Source organism: Centrocercus urophasianus, unplaced genomic scaffold, assembly GCF_019232065.1.
Source record: "Centrocercus urophasianus isolate 14NV4802_14NV808 unplaced genomic scaffold, USGS_Curo_1.0 seq_33, whole genome shotgun sequence".
Taxonomy (NCBI): Eukaryota; Metazoa; Chordata; class Aves; order Galliformes; family Phasianidae; genus Centrocercus; species Centrocercus urophasianus.
This window is the reverse complement of record NW_024884900.1, coordinates 2,397,877-2,416,328: the sequence shown is the minus strand read 5'-3', so window position 1 is coordinate 2,416,328 and position 18,452 is coordinate 2,397,877. Positions and strand designations below refer to the sequence as shown.

General features: G+C 38.3%; 1 protein-coding gene across 10 annotated transcripts in view; it reads left to right on the top strand.

Annotated features, from left to right (window-relative positions):
• BRIP1 (BRCA1 interacting helicase 1) overlaps positions 1 to 18,452 on the top strand; it is a 109,708-nt gene that overhangs the window by 20,651 nt on the left and 70,605 nt on the right. For all 10 annotated transcript variants that reach the window (XM_042830464.1, XM_042830463.1, XM_042830466.1 and 7 more), the window contains exons 15-16: positions 11,923 to 12,082; positions 12,777 to 12,898. In XM_042830464.1, the coding sequence (XP_042686398.1) occupies positions 11,923 to 12,082; positions 12,777 to 12,898 (282 nt within the window). The remainder of the gene's footprint in view (positions 1 to 11,922; positions 12,083 to 12,776; positions 12,899 to 18,452) is intronic.

Here is an 18,452-nt window from a genome sequence, read left to right as displayed (position 1 = left end):
CTTCAGAAGCCGTATTTGTTTGAGTCCAACAGCTGCAATGCTGCTATTACAGTATGTAACAAACCCTAAAACCAAGAAAAGGCTTTAGGGAATAGAGTTCTGTCATCCTTGCTGATTCAAATTATGTGCCCATACCTAACAGCTGAGGTAGAGTAAAATGATGGAAGAGAAACTAAACAAGTGAGAACCAGTCTGTGTCCTGGCTGCCGTGGCTCTGTGCGGTGCCCCTTGGAAGTCACTAAGGTTTGTTTCAGGGACTGCAGACTGCTGAGGTTGGTCTTGTGACACCGAAGTGACCCTTTTGGTGTGGGTTTAATTTGAGAAGAAAGACTTATGCCAGATTCTAAAGCTGTGTCTGTTGCCTTCCTCTGATGAAAATCTTAGCAGACCGATTTTCATGTGATGGGGCAGAAAATAAGTGGTCTAAAAAAGCTGAATTTTAATGACTTGAACAGTGCATTTCAACATTTGTACTTAATAAATGCAGATGAAGTTTTCTTTTCTTGTTGACCACTGTTTTTTTCATTGCTTTTTACTCTCATTCTGTACTAGTAGTTTTCTTTCTGATCTTTATCTCAACTTCCTCATGTTTTATGGTTTTCTTGCTCCCATTAATCATATACAATATCTTTTCTTTCATTTTTATTCTCCAGTTTTTCGTCACTTAGAACTTTAAATGTCTGTAATATAAACTGTCTTGATATTGGAGCCCTTGCATTCATCCAAAAGGCCAATTTTCAGGCTTGGTGTGCATTATCTGAGGTGTCTTCTGAGAGCTACAATGGCTCCTTAAATCTTAATGCAATTTCTGAAGTCTACAGTTTCAGTTTATCGCACTGACTCGAGCACAGAGGTATGTGAAAGGCCCTGCATGTGATGGAAGTGTTCAGCCATTGCATCTCAGAACTTTTCACTGAAGACTGCTGAGGTGGTGTTGCCTCACATAGGAAAGAACTGCAGCAGAAGGAATATTGAAGTTTATACGAGAAGATAAGTAAAGATTCTTCTGTAAACAGGTGTATAATCTTTGCCCTCAAGTTCTGGTGCAGGCCTCCCTGCTTCATGTCGTCAGTGCAGTCAAGTTGCTTTGCCAAACTAAACCTGAGGACAGAGCACAGGTGGATCACACCTTGGCAGGATCATTTCTTAGATAATCCTGGAGGCTACAGCAGAAATATTGCCCTAAAATAAGAAAACCAGAGTCGTGCTGAATTACACTCAAAATGAATAATTGAAGCACTGTGAAATAACTCCTAAGCTTTCAAAGCTGATGCTTGTTTTATTGTAAAGATTTATTACAGTGTTTTCAGTTAGAATTTTTTAACTTTTTGAGTTTTTGAATCCACTGCTTGGTTACTGATTGCTTTTGACCATCCACTTGCAGTACTTGCAAAGCAGGCTAAGAAAAGATGTGTCAAAGATAATTTTTATACTTTCTCAGGCTTACAGCTGACAATCTGAATAGCTGCAAAAGATTTCTTTCCTAAGTAGTATGATCGGCTCCTAAGAATGCTGTGGTTATGGCAGTAATTTTCCTGATTTCTGGGGAATTAGAAGTAATCCATGCATGAGATGATCCAACAGCTTACCGCTGACCAAGGACCTTCTTTCTCCTTGTGATTGTTTTCCTGCTGCTCTAAATTTCGTGTAAGCAATGGAAAGGGATTTCTTTCTTTTTATTTTTTTTCTTCTTTTCTGGTTAGTTTTCTTCTGGCCTTGTGAACTGAGTTGGCTGATCAAGAGGTCAGAAAAGTGTCAGAGATGACTCAAGGGAAGAGCTCATGTAGTGTACCCATGGCTGTGAGTGTGGTCACCCCTTTTACAGCTAGAGCTCAGCCTTGGAGATGGAACAATGTCCTGTGCTTTTTTTTAACATGCCTTTTTCAAAGGTTGACCTTAATATGAGTATCTGTAAAGGTGCTGCTTTGGAAGGTGTGATAATTTTATGAAGTATGGTCTGTAATCAAGTTGTTAGAAACTGTAGCGCTGTAATCTCAGACTGTGTCTTAAGTGAGAGTTACTCAGGTGGATATTCTGGGTGAGTGGGAATTTGGGTGAAGTGATATGAAAGAAATGAGATGTTTTGACTTCACTTACATGAAGAAGTGAGAATTCCAGGACTAGATTAAAGGAGCAGTGAAGTTTGAGCTGTAGGATAAATGGGTCTCCAGTTCCTCTTGGTTTCCAGAATCTGAGTGACTCATTATTTTCTGACTCTGAAACTCCATAGCATTTTCAATCTGTAAGCCAAATAATTTTGCCTGAGGAGCAGGGAGATTGAACTGGCTAACAAAGTTTTCACGTAATCCTGTTGGAAAATGGCAACAGGAGCCATTTTGGTTACAAAGCTGTCCAAACAACTGCTGCTTTCTGTGCGAAGCGAGGATGAGATGCCCTCAGTTCTTCACTGAGCATTACTGTAGTATCTCCTCCCCAGAGTAGTACCACGATAAATATCAAATAGATGTAGGCAGAATACGAATGCAAGCTTGGGAGGTAATTTCTGGGCTGTGGAAATCAGTACTGCAAGAGACTTGAAATTAAGAAGTGCCCTCTGGCAGTTGCTTTTTACGCAGTGCAGATAGACTTACTGATTGCATCTGATAGAGAATAGGATCTGCAGTGACAGCCTGCGGCAGGTTATTGGGAATAATGCATTAAAAAATTATATGCTGTTGTTGGTAGATGAGTGCTTTCCTTGTGAATTTCACACCCCGAGAGCAGTGCAGTTTAATATTTTATTGCACTGTTAGTTTAAATACCCTTAGCATACAGCATCAGGAAAATAAACTAAAAATCTATTACTGTTTCTCACTTTTGAGCTCTGACTTGTCAAAGTGCTGCAAGCTGAACTGTTGTATCTAGTTAACATGTACTTTCATTTCTACTTTAATAAGGTTTTTTCCTACTTGTTAAGCAGTAATTGGAAATGATTTTAGGCAGTCAAGGAGTGACTGCACCCAGTTTGTGGATGATGAAGTCCAAACGCTAAACAACAATCACACTCAGAATTATTTTTTCCTTGAGAAAGTGGGCTGGAGAGAAGTATTTATTAATAAGGAGCAAAATACATGAAAAACATTTTTTTAAGAGGCTGCACCTTGCACAGGTTACATTGCCATTAATGTTGTTCTGTACCATTGCGACCTGCAACCGCTTACGAAATTGTATCTTAGAAAACCAAGATCTAGTTTCCAACTGGGGAAAAACATTAGTGAGAAACCTCTGTTCTTCTGTCTAAGGAACCCTATCTTATCTCTCATTTGTTATCAAAATATTATCTACTTAGTTAGCTGTGGTATATTGATTAAAACTTTTGTTAAAGTCATTGCATAGCTTCTGAAAGTAATTCTTTATTGCCATGACTACAGAAAGTTCTGTCACTCTGCATCTTTGTGTTCTAACATTTGCTCCGTTCCTTCACTTAGAGCTGGGATTGCACAGATCTGTCAGGATGTGGTCCACTCCCAAAGGAGAGGTTTCAGATGTCTCTGAGAATCAGAGCTGATGTGGTTCCCTGTTTAAAATCATTCCTTAATTTTTTTTCCATAATCACCGATTCAGAGCTGAGCTCTGTGCATACGTTGCATGGTTGTTGCTGAGAAATTATCCGAGTCCTTTTGCATGCCATGATTTGCTGCCTAATGAGGGAAAAATGACCTAACTCTTTTTTCAGGTTGGTTCTCCCTCGTGGCCCCACGCCTCACTGCTGCCGAGCCACACTCATCCCTTCCTCCTCCTCGGGATGGGGAAAAGAGGTCAGGGATGACTGAGCATGATTTGGGGCTGCAGAAGGAGAGAAGAGCAATACAAGATGCTGACCTCATTAATGAGCCGTTCATATTTTGATTCAGAACCAGGATCCTAAACGCTTCCTTTATATGCAGATTTTCCTGGAGAGTTTTCTATGCATGAAGGATTGGTTTTTTGTTGGGAAGTGTAGCGATAGCCTAGGGTGGATGTACGAGCAGTTCTTGTAACACAGAAAGCTGTTGTCTTGGTTAATTTTAAAACCGCAGGAAACAAAACCGTTTTGAACCAGGTTGGTTAGAAACAGCTGTGACAGAGCTCAAAGCCTCCAAATTGTTTTGTGGTAAAACAAGTTGTTGTGTTTTGAAAAAGATTTTATCTATTTAGGAAAAAAAAAAACAACACCTCCTTTAACTGTAGAAGTAACATATTAACCATGTTATTCTAGAATCTTTGGCGTGCAAAACATTTCATTTTTCATTACTGTTGTCGCCGTTCACATATTCCATTATTTAAGGAGGTTATTGAAAAATTGATGGTATGTTGGTACCAGAGAGACATCCTGTAGGCTGCAGTGTTGATTTATGGCACATGGAACACAGTTCAGTGCTTCAGTTTCCTGCTGGTGAGCGGCACTTTGTCACTGTCCCTAAAGAAAAATCATACCAGTGAAATCCCCTGTGTTTCCCCCAGGTTGAGTGATGCATACTTTTCCTTCAAATATGACTATGAATTATTCACCTTTTATTGTGCTGGAGTGAGCACATGGTGATCAGAATCTTGTTCTTAATACAGAGTTTTTCACCATGTTCAGGGTTTAGTTTAATTATGTAGTTGAGTTGCACAGCAGCTTTTATCTGTTTTGTTTTTTTTCTTCCCTCTCCCTCCCCATGCCTGCCAGCCTGCCTGGCCCAGCACAGCTTTTACCCCATGTTTCCTCTCTCAGCACATGAGACTTGGTCCTGAATGTTTGCTTTTTCCTCTGATGATTGTATAAAATTGTGCTCGGGGCAGTAAGCATGGTACTTCTAAACTTAAGACGACACATTTTCTGCACCAGTTCTTGGAAATCATAGACACCTATGAGGTTTTACTCCTCAAGCTGATTTTCTGTTGTAAAGATAGCGTATCACACTTAGCTGAAAAATTTCTTACAATGGATCACACGGTAGCAATATAGATTTGCTGTTGCGGACAGTTTTCTCCCGGGAGATGTGTATGGCAGAGCAGCTGATTAGAAAACAGCCTGCGTGATCTTTCATCATAACTCAGGGAAGGAATGCAAAATGTCAGAGTTAAGTGTGAGATTTGGGTCGAAGTCTCTCTTCAGCTTCCTGTGTTCTGCCTCCATCCTGCTGGGGTCTTTCTGCTGAAATGGACTTTTCATGGAGAAGAGATTAACCTACTTAGTATTGATCAACTTCAGCAGTTTGAGTTTTGGAATCAAGGCTGTCGGTGCAAGGCTTGAATTTGTGAAGTGACTTTCCTTCTAACTCCTTTTGCTTTATTTAAATAGATGCGCTCCTGTTTTATGCACTTGATTTACGTTTTGCTGTAATGAGAGGGAAGGGTTGGTGGTAAAATTCACATTAGAAAATCCTTATCAGCTGAAAAGGAGAAGCACTTAAAGTGCGTAACACGTTTTCCTTCAGAAGTTGTACTCATCTGAGTATACATTCAGATCTTGTTCCTTTGCAATCCTTTTGATTTCAGGACTTTTCTAAGCTCTTTCCACATTAGAGTTCCTCTCTGTATTGCCTAGGCTTCGTGTTCCTTAGAACCAAGAAGTTCAAGTTTCTAAACATATTGTGTTTCCTGGTTTAATTTTTGGGTTTAAAGTACAATGCTTTTTCCTGGCAGGAGAAAAATGCTTGATAATATTTGTTCGTATTTTCAGTTTTACAGTTATGGAGTGTTTCATTACAGAGATTCTATGACACTTTGAGATAGAAATTGATCTGGAATTAGTATTCTGTAAAGGAAGGCTGATTAAAAAGCAATACTTCTCTTCATTGCTGCTTGTAGCCCCACAATGATAATAAATAGCTGGGGAAATGTGCTTTAGAAGGGAGGCACAACCTCTCTTGAGTAAGAATAGCATCTTTGTGTGGCCTGTTTCCATTAAAATTCTATATTAAATAAGTTTACTTTTGGCACGTAAAGAAAGCAGTACCTCTTCATATGCATTTATGTGTGCGTTTGGTATTTCTCTTCAGTTACCTGTTAACAGTGGCGAATTGATGTTCTATTCTGAAACCAAATTTTCTTGACAAGTGAAATATTTGGGGCACGGGTATTTTATTGCTTTCCTTCAATTTGAAGCTTAAAATACTTCTAGGTTGGGGGTTTTTTTTTGCGTGTGAATAGATAAGTTATTATTTAGTATCAGCTTAGTCATTCAAAAGAATGAATTTTAAAGACCTCTTTGTATTGTGTTAGCTACGTTCCATAAACATGAAGAGATTTCCATGAATCAGTCTCTTGCTTAACCTTTCATGAAAATGTAATTGAGTGCGAACAACTGCTTGAATAATTCAATGGGCCGCGTTATTCTTGGCTGGTGTAGCCTCAGCCTCGTGCAGTGCAAGTGACTGGGTGTCATGCGGAGTTGAGTTTTCTCTGTTGTGGTGATGGATGTGATTAAGAGTAAAATCACAGTTGAAGAATCACAGAGTCTGAAAAGAAAAAGGTAAAAGGATGAAGTACGGATTAGCTCTGACAACGTAGGAGATGACTTGTGGCTGAGAGGTGCACGCTCTTCACACCCTTTTGTAAACTTTTAATTTTTTGATGATACTCCTAAACATCGGGTTTGATTGTATTCTCTTCATACATGACTTTTTTTTCCTCTTTTTTATTTAAAGGATGTTCTGCTTTTCAGAGCACTCTCTATTAGTAGTTTTGGAGTACTATTTCTGGATTTGTTTGGAATAATGCTGATCGGAGTTTCTCGATCAGTTCATCCAAATGTTTTCTTCCTTGTTTCTGGAAGGAATCTCAGCTCATTCGTTTCACCCAAACCCTTCCAGGCAGTTGGCTGTCTCTTGTCCCTTCAGTCCTCTATTCCCATTTCATTACTCTGTTTCCTTTGTATTCACTTTTAACCTCAAATGGCTTTTTTTCTTTTAAACATAGAAAATAGAATGAAACTACTGTTGAAACTACATGCCACCACAGTGACTTGGTAAACAATAATTTTCCCCAAACTGAAGGCTTCTAATAGGTCCTGGAGGTTCTTTGACATTCAGAGAACTTTTGAATACATTCTGCCAACTCTATACATTTCCAGAACGTCTTGAGTTCGTAAAGAAGTATTTTTAGTAGAAGCCTGTAATACCAGAATGCAAGTGATGTTGGAAAAGGGGGGAGTCTGGCGAAGGATGGTCTCCAAGTCTCCTTTGAAATGACATGAATTTGAGGCCACTCGTGTTTAAGCAACGTATTAAATGCATTCATTTACTGCCCTTATTTTGGGATTATCACTAATATGGAAATGGCTTTATTCTTTCAAAATAGTAGAAGAACATTTGACCAGGTAATTAGCCATCATGCTGAATAGAGAGCTTTCAGAGCAGGAGGAGAGTGGTTTGAAGAAAAAGTTAGAGCTGTAGTTAAGCAGTTGATTCAGCAAGCTGTGCCTCGTCCTGAGAGCTTATTAAAGGTAATGCAGTGCCTATGGAATTAGATACATTATAAAAACATCTGTGCCTTGGGATCTTCAGAGGATTACTTTTGTGGAAAATATGATGATCTTTCTCGTAATAGCTTAAATTTGCAGAAGGATCTGTCAGTCTATGGATTTTATATGTATTTTATTGTATATATATATAAATTTTTTGCCACTGGCAGGAAGAGGATGCAGCTGATGCAGATGCAGTGTGAGTTATCTGGTGATGTATAAAGCAGCCTGTGTTGTTTGCCTGCAGACAGCCCAAATAGTGGGAAGCATTTTGTAGTAAGATGAGAAAACTGTGTTTCATTTTCATGCAATTTCTTAATTTTTGGTACTGCAGAGTAACAAGTGCCTTACTGAAGTAATGCTCAAAAGATGATGCAAATTTTCCTCATTATAGCAGCTCCACATCTTTGTGTGTCACTTGCACATGTTTGTGGATTGAATGCTAACCCTGTTTTCTGCAAGCAGTCTCCCATTCTCCCAGTCCTGAGCCCTCTTGGTTCGACCAGAGGGAAGCAAGTGATGGACTTCTGTTGCTCAGCTTCAGGGCTAGCTGGAGATGCCTGCTTTCCCTTTCTGAAGTTTTGTGCTGACTGTGTGTAGAACTTCTATTTGACCCTTCAAACACGTTTCCAGCCCACTGGAGGCACACTTTGATTTGAAGCAGTGCTTATTCAAAAAGAAAATTCTAGTAGCAAACACATGAAGAGTTCTGCATGGGAAAAGGCTTTTAGATCAATGTTAGTCTCTTGAGAATCTCTGACTTTTTGCACTAACAGTGGTGCCAATACTGTGATTTTTATTAAGAAAAACCTAATGTCTGCTTCCTTTTTCTCCTCAGCTACCCTCTGTATCCAGATAACGAAGAAAACGTTCAGTATCTTAACAGTTGAAAACAAACATTTTATCATGAAAGTGAATCTCATGCAAATGAGATGAAAAATGCTGAAGTTTGGGAGAAGTGCTTTTTTGGTATTTAATGCCAGACTGAGGAGGGTTACAAGAGATTTGTGGAAATTATGTCCCTTGGAATACCTTTTGTTCAGTTGTTACACAAATGTATGGGTAACAAGATAGCACGTTTAAAGATGCACAAGAATATGCACTGCAGCTGTAACCAGCAGTTATTAAATTAGTTAATAGTTGTTAAACTAGCTGATAAAACCTAAGTTTATTATATCAGCTGCTACTTGGGTCATGATGGCTTCCATATCCTTTTCTGTATTGTCTTTGATCATCCTCTTTTATTTTTAAGTGTTCCAAAGCTTTCCCAAGCACTTTTAATGGCCAGATTATTTCTGTGTTCCCTTTTTAAGCCATTACCGAGGTACAATCCATCCACGATCTGAACCAAAGCCAAATTATTGCAGGAATAATCTATATAAAGAAATGTAGTAACAGGTGCTTGTAGCAGGATGAGTTACGGAGCTGTAGATCAGGGTATGTAACTCCTTGTGTTGTTGTGTGTGCCAGGAGACCCTTCCTCATCACAGGATTGCTTTAACAATCACCATCAAGTGCTACTGAATGCTGCAAAAACAAAGTGCATTCCTAAATTACAGTGCAGCAGTGTGAGTGCTGCAAGTTAGCTTCTTGGCTTCTTTAAGATGCTGGAAATTACAGTGAACTTGCCTCAGGGTAAAACACATTAAACAAATCTTTGGTCTCGCTTCATGACATGGGAAACCCCTAATGCAATTTTTGGCATCGAATAAAACAAAACAGTAAATGGAAAGGGGCAAAGCTTTTCCTTCATGGACACAGGATGAGAGGATTTAGCATAGGAGCACAACATAATGGCAAGAGATGTTAAGAAAACCTTTTCCTCCATTCCTAAACTTCAAGAGTGCTTCAAAAGCTGCCTCGAAAAGAGAACGCTGACAAAGATGAATGGTAAATCTGAATACTGAGCTCAGAAGTTCTGTGGGTCATAGCTTACAGGTGTCTTCAAGTTGCAGGAAGGAAAACAAGGAAAAAGCTATCAAAGTAAACATTCTTCAGTGCATGGGAAGATGACAGATTCTTTCTAACAAGATTTTCTGCTCTTCTGGAGGAAGAGCGTTTGTTAATAAACCATTTGAGAATCCATTTTTAGGGGATTTAATAAAATATACGCAGATTGCCTTCCACTGCAGAAGCTATTATTCCCTTGGGTTGAAAAAGTGACTGACTGTGGGCATTAATGGTTGCTCCTTGTGATTCCTGGCATTATATCTTGCACCCATTTACACTTTTCCAATCTGAAGTGAAATAATTTTTTATGAGAACCTTGCCTTTGATTCATAGCTCTTACGAGCCATGTATGTGTTTCATATTTTATTTATTTGTACGCAGTCATGTCCGTAATTCTGGTTGTTTTAGTGCCTGTGGCAATAGCCTGGGTATTGTATATGCTTGTGCATAGTATTCTGTGCACAGGAAAGTTTTCATATCCTGGAAGTGCCATTAAATAGAAGAGGTAATAACTTCCATCAAAAACTGTAGATGATGATGCTGTTGATTAAAACTTGAACCTCATATGGTCTAATAGATGTGTGCCTAGAGGGGCCAACACAAAGGAGAAAAGAGATTTTCTTAAGAATTTGGAGGGAGGTTTTCTAGTGCCATCTTTTTGGTGATGCATGGAAGTTATGCTGCTTTCAAGTATGGGAGAAATCCGGTGGAGCTGAGGGGTGTTAAGTACTTCTGATAAGGAATCTTGTCCTTTCTGAGGCTTTGATTCATTTAAATTAGGAAATGATTTTTCTACTAAGGATGCTTTATACGGCTGTGTTTGCGAAAAATACCCAGTGATTTCAGTAGCTGAGATGATAGGAGCAGGGGAAGGCTGGGGCAAATGATCCCCAGAACATGAATAGCTTTAAGGATGTAAAGTTCAAGTTCAGTTATACCCCAGTGCATCCTGTCTGTGGTATCTCCCCAGCTTCCTTTTGTCAGACATGGCAGAGAGAAGGCAGAAGTGGATTTAGCACAGCCCATCGAGTAGGTGCCTGGGCAGATATTAGCTTTGCAGAAGGAAGAATGAAATCTGAAATGCTGATAATATTACAGTCAGTGGCAGCTCTAATACACCTTAAGTGGATGTCCTTAGGTGCATCATTTGTTCGGTTCTCTTCTTTACCAGAATTATCTTCACATCATGTCCAAGAACTGAGGACTTAGTGGCAGGCTGTGGATGGCCAGATGCACTTCATTGCTTGCTCATAATATAACCCTTTCTACAAAAAGAGATTACAGATAGGATGCTGCCAGGAAATGACCGAGCTGGCAGAGAAGTGGATGAACACAGGGCCAGGCACTTTTAGAAGAGATGCTTTCTTTTGCAGTGACATTGGTACACATAGGAAGTGTTAGTACTGTTCATCATTTGGTCTTTCTGTGCTCGTTTGAGAACAGTGTCCCAACAGCAGGGTGTAATCAGTATTCCTGAATAGGAGCTTGAACAGAGCTAGCCATCGTACCGAAGGCAATGTACTATTTGTCCCCCCTGATCTGGATGTACCTCAAAAGGGATCAACTCAAGTACTTAACAGCAGAGAATAAATTCAGATCTAGTGTTAAGAACGTGAAATATGTTCTTAACATATTCTTCTTGTATTAAGAAATGAATTTTGCAAGCATACAGGATCCTTTGTTGTTTTTTTTTCTGGTGTGCATCAAAGAGGCGAGTGGGGTAGGGACCGAGGGATGCTGCGGCTCTTGAGCACTGGGCTGGGACTGGTGCTGGTTCCAGTTGGAGCACTTTATACAGCCTGGAGCGAAATAGTGAGCAAGTCTTCAGTGAGTGGAGCTGAGGGAAGTACGATTTAGGAGTGTAACCCATATTATGGAATTCGTCAGTCTAAAATCTTCTGTACCTGCAGAGTGTAGCAGCTCTACTGCCCAGCAGTTAGTGACGGCACACAGAATGCTATGATGAGTGAGATCAAGTATTTACCTTCTGTCCACTGAACCGGATCAGCTCAGCTCGTGCTCAAATGTGTTGGTTGCATTTCTTTGGTCTGAGGGAAGTGCTGTGCACTGTCAAACAAATACATTAGGTGAAGGAATGACTTTTGCTCCCTAACTTCATAGTATTCCATCTAGAAACTGATGGGAAAGAGACATGACAGCAGGTAATTGCAAAATTGACCCCTGCCCACCTGAATTCAGTTTCTGTGATACTTCTAGACTTAGCTTTATGTAATGCAATACATATTTTTATTATGCTCACAGTATATATAGAACAAGCTTACAAGATTTGACTGCGTGCTGATTTGGAGTAAAACAGTGCAGCTCAGAATCTGGTAGCTATAACAGAACTGATGGGCCTTGAAGCAGAGGAGGCTGTTGATAAATACCGACTTCAATACCAGTTTTGCATAACTGTGGAACTTGTTTTCATAAATGCAAAAACTGAATAATGCAGTTGCACTACAGTAAGTGTCTGTACTTTATTGGAACAGTTTAAGGAAGTGACAATTTATTTCAGCTCTTCTGGATTTTTCTCTTTTCAGCTGTTGGACAAATTGAAAGATCGCTGGATGCACACTGGCTTGTGGAGAAACCTGGAACTTGTTAAGACAGTCATTGCAGAGCCTCAAGGAGGAGCAAAAAGTGACTTCGATGAACTGCTGAAAATATACTACGATGCAATAAAATTTAAAGGAGAAAAAGGTACTTTCTGCAGACAATAGTTACACTGTCCTTTCAAGTTAAAAAAGAAATAAATTATTCTTAACGATTATAAGATATGGTTAAATACTGAAGTTAACTTTATCTTAAGAAATTATTGTTATAAATGAGGAAGATTAAGAGCTGTTTTCATTGTTGCATGCGGAGAAAGGGACGCACAGAATGATGCACAATCCTGATAGTGGTGTCCAAGAGGCAGTGAACTGTGTAGGAATGTGGGTTTGTGTGTCCAGCAGGGTGCAGACTGGCTTCTCAATCACTTTTACCATACATTGCAGCTCCTGTAGGATTTCTTTTCAAAATACCTGAATGTTAGTGTAAAGAATAAAGCATGATAGCATGTCAACAGTAACATAGTTTTTGGAATACAGAGCTGAAAGTTTTCAATTTGAAACACTGTGCATATAGTTCATGCATAATTAAGTACCACTGTCTTATATAATGGAAATTATTTTACTACTTGTATTAAAGATCACAATTTTATCAATGAAAATACAGTTGATCTCAACTTTCTAACAAAAAACGCTTCTAAATTTGAATCCCCTCACCTTTTCCAGACAGATGCACAATGTATTATGCTATATTATGTTGAGCTTTTAAAAGATATTGCTGAAACTTTCTTTTGATGTTTACTTTACCCCGGGAATGATGCATGTCCCTCTTTGGCTTCTTCAAGATGGAGCACTCCTAATAGCTGTGTGCAGAGGAAAAGTTAGTGAAGGCTTGGATTTCTGTGATGAGAATGCTCGAGCTGTTATAACCATAGGTATTCCGTTCCCAAATGTGAAAGACCTTCAGGTAGGACATGGATGTCTAATTGAAAGAGTTGTATGTTGTTTTTTGTATCCTGTTTGAAATATGACATATGCACAACATTTGTTGGAAATGTTTACCCTTGGACTCCAGTCTTATTTGAACCTTTTATTGCTTTCTACACAGTTAAAAGGAGGAACAGCTCAGCATGTTTTGTTGACCCATTTCTATAATTCTAAATACAAGTATATCACACTAGGGAAAAATACCGTAGATTCCTTTGACACTGCTAGTGAAGGCTTTTATATTGTTAAAGTGCTCTTTTTTGCCTAAAAGTGGTATTCTGATGCATCTCCAATTAAAGAAATTGGAGACTATTTGTGTTATTCAGCAGGTGGCCAAAGTAACATCCTGTTGCTTTTCCATTGCTGTGTAATTGCCCACATCAACACTTCCTTTCTTTTGACTTCAGCAGAGCTTGTGGTGTAGTTAGATAATGTTCCATGAGAGCAGTCAGTTTCTAGCTGAGACCAAGCATTTATTAAGGAAAAGAAAGCCAATGAATATGGAAAAGTATTTTTCTAGACTTTCTTTCTGCTTAATGAAAGGAATATGTATTATTAACTCATCTGGAAGATCACTAAAAATAAGCTAAGTGCATGATGCTTCACGGCTGGCACTTTTCTTCTCAGTATGATGGCCACTGTGTCTGTCCTTCTTTTTGTGTGCATTTTAGAGCATTTTTAGACTTCTTTGTGAAAATAAGAAAAAAGTATTACAGAATAAATATCAGAAACAGCTGGATTCTTGTTATTAATAATGCCAAATCAAACAAGAAAACCATGGGTCTGCACTTGAAAGCTCAAGCTGCCTCAGCTTTGGTTTTAGAGATGTGTTCTGAGCTTAAGTGAACAGCCAAAGACTTCTTTGTTGTCTGCAGCATGTGCCTAGTTAAAGCCTTGGTAGGAAAAACCCACATCCTATGAGGACTAGTAGGCTTGTGTTAGCAGTGGCTGCCTGGTGTGGTGTTCTCTCAATGTTTGCATAACTTTCTTGAGGCGTTTATTCAGCCATAACATTTTTCTTCTACTAGAACATAATACCCTGTCCTTTAGTATAAAAACATGTACATTCAAAGAAAATTCATCACAGTTTCTAGAGTTAGAAATGCTTTGTTTTAGAAGTGTTCTCTGAAATGATATTTTGGAAACACTTGGTCTGTAGTAGAGCTGGAACTGTTACATTTTGCTTTAAATGATTTCCAGAATGTCAATATTTTTGTATTCTAAACTGTACAAAATTGAATTGAAAAGTATGGGTCTATGGTGAATTATGCTCACAATGGATTATCTTCTTTAAGGTTAAAAATACTGCTTTTGATTTTCTTTCGGATATGACCAAATATGTAGTATAGTAGAAATTTGGGCAGTGCACCTCGTTACTGATAACAGTTCCAAAATACGAATGTTAGGTTTATCTATTTTTATTTTTATTTTTTTTTTTTAAATCAGACTGAAGAAAACCTCTAAATTGTTAAGTAAGGATGGAAGCAGTAGCTGCCAAATTGCGCACAGCTAAAGGTTTGTGTGCGTATATTTAGATGCAGTAATGCACAAAGCACTGCACTGATCAATTCTAAATGAGAGAAGGGCATGCACTGGTCTCTTAGCATCAGGTCTGAGAAGCTGGCTGTTGTGTGGTAGTGCTGCTAGAATGGTGCTAGGGGAAATTGTTCTTACTGTCAGTGTGTCTTCTGCTCAACAGCTTGGATTCAAAATGATCTCCAACTAGCAGTACTTCCCTGCAAGTTGAATAATGCTCTGTTTGGTCCAAGGTCTGGATTACTGCATGCTTCTTTTACCACTTAAGCTCATGTAGTCAGCTGGATAAGGGAGGCTACACAGAAAGCATACTAAAGCTATAGTGCTGTTTCCCACAAAGGAGTGGAAGAAATGTAATAAAAATGGTATGAAAAAGTATGTGCTACATCATTTAAAAAAAAAAAAAAAAGTAAATTTCATGTAAAACTAATGTAATATCTGATTGCTGGGGCTAAATGATATTTGCTCCATTCTGTTTGTGGTGCAGCTTTGTTATCCATACTTATTAAAATTAGATCTTAATCCTTTGAAACTGAGATGGGAATGGGGTTTTAAAGTGAAAGTTGATGTTCAAATACTTGCTTTAAACAGTGGAAATAATTTAGAACAGTTATCATGAAAGATAATTGCAGTATTTCATTAAAATACATTTTCCTATTCAGTATTGTTTTGAAGACATAGTAGTTGTGTTTGTCATAGTAAGAATAGAGGAATTCTCTCTTGCAGGTACAAGTGAGTGACTTTCTTTTAGGGTGTTCGATCTTCATTGAATGTACAATTTCTTCACTTGAAATCCTTTTTTCTCCTGGGATTAGAAGAATCCAGATTTTAAAATATTAGAAGACACTGCTTTGTTTCTTTTCTTTTTGTAGGATTTTAGGAAGTGTGAGTTCCTAACTGAAATGGTTCAGAGTTCATGGGATAGTTAAGACGATTGCTCTTGTGGTATACATGGCTAGCTACATCAGAAGATAGGCTGAATACTGAAAACCTTAAAACTTCCAGCTTTGAAGATTTGTATGGTGTTTAAATTCTGAGGAGATAATTCTGAACTCAAGTTAGAGCTAAGTAGGTCTAACACCTATGGAAACAAGAGTTGCATCTCTTGTTTTACAAAGCAACTGATGCTTGGTAGATGTACTGAAGAAACTGATAAGATTATTAGTAATGATATCCCTTTATAAATAGAAAATGCAAGTGGCTAATAATTCCCCAGGAAAATTCATGGGATACTTCTGGAATTGGGGTAAATAACAAAAAAGTGCTTTCTCTACGTAAAACCACACTTGCTTGTCTGCTTTTTGGGCTAGTAGAAGTCTAGTAAAAGTCCTCTTAAGACTCAGCTCTATAACCCCTTACTCCTGCACATAGCTCTTCCTTGTGTGAGTAATCCCTGTAATACTACTAGGACTATGCACAGTCATAAGGGTTTATTGAACTGTGCCTTTGGAGACCGGTATTTTATGTTGGCAGCTTGATATTGGCTCATCTCCACTAATATTACTTGTCTGTGACCAACCTGCTTTCTAAATAAATTTTATGGTTTGTAACTTGATGCTAATTCCAGTGAACCGTAATATTAGAGAACATAAATAATGTGGCAGAAAAAGATGCGTAGTGCTGCATACATGTTATCTGATGCTAACATACTGTTTAGGCCCACTGTTTAACATTTTGGATCCAGGTATCGTTCTTGGACAAGAAACTCATCACCAAATACGTTGTAAAATATGCGATATTATGTTCTCCATATGTGTGTTGTAAACATATGCTACAACTTCAGGTGTTAAAAGGAGAGCGTTTGGTCTCTTTCAGTAACTGTATGCTTTTGTATGTGCATTATTTTGTGTAGAACCTTTAAGGAATGTATTTTTGTTTCTTTTCCAGTTGCTTCACCTAAGAATTTTAAGCCCATGGTAACTTACATTCAATCACTGTCACAAAGAGAGGAGTCTAAAACTCTTTGTCAGTGTTAGGAAGAAAGCAATGATTAGGTTTCATAAGTGTGCTTCATAATAACAATACTGTGTTAAGAAAGGGAGACCAAACCTGTAATTCTGTATGATTGAAAATGGTTTCATATTGCTGAGGAATCAGGTTGCTAAAGCAAAATATATAAAAGAAATGTTGAAGTATTGCTTAAAGCTACGGTGCTCTCAATGGTAGAGTTTGGCTCTTGTGAAGCAGGAAAATGCATTTCAGAGCCAAAAATGACTTCTTTGGCTGTGACCAGGATTTCCTCTGCCCACCTCTGGGACCTGAAACTAGAGGTAGGAAAATCTGATTTTGGAGCCAAGTGTGACTTGTGTAGTTCAAGTCATAATTTACTACTTTTACCCTGGGGACCTGAAAATAAAGGAACTCGCTATGAAATGTTGATAATGGGCGGCTCTGAAGTGCAAGCATTAAGCTAACTTTCCCAGAGAGCATTTCTTCACTTCCACCTTTCCAGATGCTTTTGATCGTAGTACAGTAGAGTGTAAATAATCATATAACAGCGAAGAGAACTTAGCAAAATAGAGAGGAAAACAGAGTCAAACCCTTTAGCAGCAATAGATGTGCAAAAGAAAGAAACTAGATAAGGCTGGACTTCCTGTGCAATGACACGACTCAAGAACTGTAGCTGAGTTTGCTGTTAATGAGAAGTATTTCCCACCACTGCCATACTGTGATTATGAACTACGATAGCACATTTTTTCTTTACTGTTTCCAGCGATCGTATTTTGTAGAATGTGAAGTAACACAATTTCAGTTACAATTTTCTTGGTTACGTGCAACCTCAAGCAGCTGAAAGGCTGAAGTTTCTTCTGGAGGGATCAAAAAAATTGACATGTTTGTATCATTTCAGATGTTTCTGAGAAACTTTGCATCATCTTTCCTGTCTAATTTGATGTCATAGAAGCCTAAAATATGTGAGATATCATTTGCAGATGACCTGGCATCAGTGTGATTTAAATGATTGTAGAAAGTGGTCTTATTTTGTGTGTGATCATCTATCTTAATGGTTTTCTAAACCTGATCTGTATTTACTTCTCCTTCACTCTATTACTGAAGGGGGAAAAAAAAAAAATAAAGTAAGGAGCAGAGATAAATGAATGGAACTTTCATAGGAAAGCCATGCGTTGTAGTATTTTATTTATTGAATGTCCTCTTATTTATTGAATGTCCTTTAAGAGGAACAAATAGAGTAGGGTAAAAGTGCAATGTATGTTCATTCTTGTGTGTGCACACTTACATTTCTTTCTTCCATGCCACACTTCATATTCAATTTTATTTTATGCTTTAATTGTAAAGTAGCTTCTTAAAACAAGAAGTATGTAAGCAATAAATGCAGCATTGGAATGTACAGTATTATGTAGTAAATCTTTGAGTGTTAAATTTATACACTTACTGGGGCAACCTACTTCTAAATTTTGTAAAAAAAAAAAAAAAAAAAAAAAAAGAAAAAAAATTATTATTATTTAAAAAATCAGCCAACTTTGGTAGTATCTTGCAGCACTACACTGTAAATATTTCAATCTGCTCTGATGTTCATGAAGGACTAAGGCAGCGTGCTGGGTCGCACGTTCACAAGGTGGCTGGCTCTGGATATTGTACACCTCCATCACTTTTCTTCTCTCCGAAGGTCAGGATATAGAGATACTTCCATTGCCAAGTATGTATGTGGAAGTGTATATTAAAATAAGCTTTTTCCTTGAGATTATTTTTATGTCTCTTTTCAAACAAAGTTTTGGTAGAGGTGAGGTCTCGTTCTGCTTTGCTGTAACATTTCACAGGCAATGCAGTAAATAGGTGATGGTGTAACAGCTGCTTATATCAGCAGGAGAATATCACAGAAGCCTTTCATTTCCCACCTTTCCTGAAACAAGAATGGTTGTAGAAAGTCAAAGCCATCTGCACTTTTCTTAAGTGGAGGCTCCATTTGTGGGAGTAGCTGCAAAATCCTGTGGAATAGAGCATTCCTGTGGCTAAGCAAGGTAACGTTTCAGTTCAGCTTT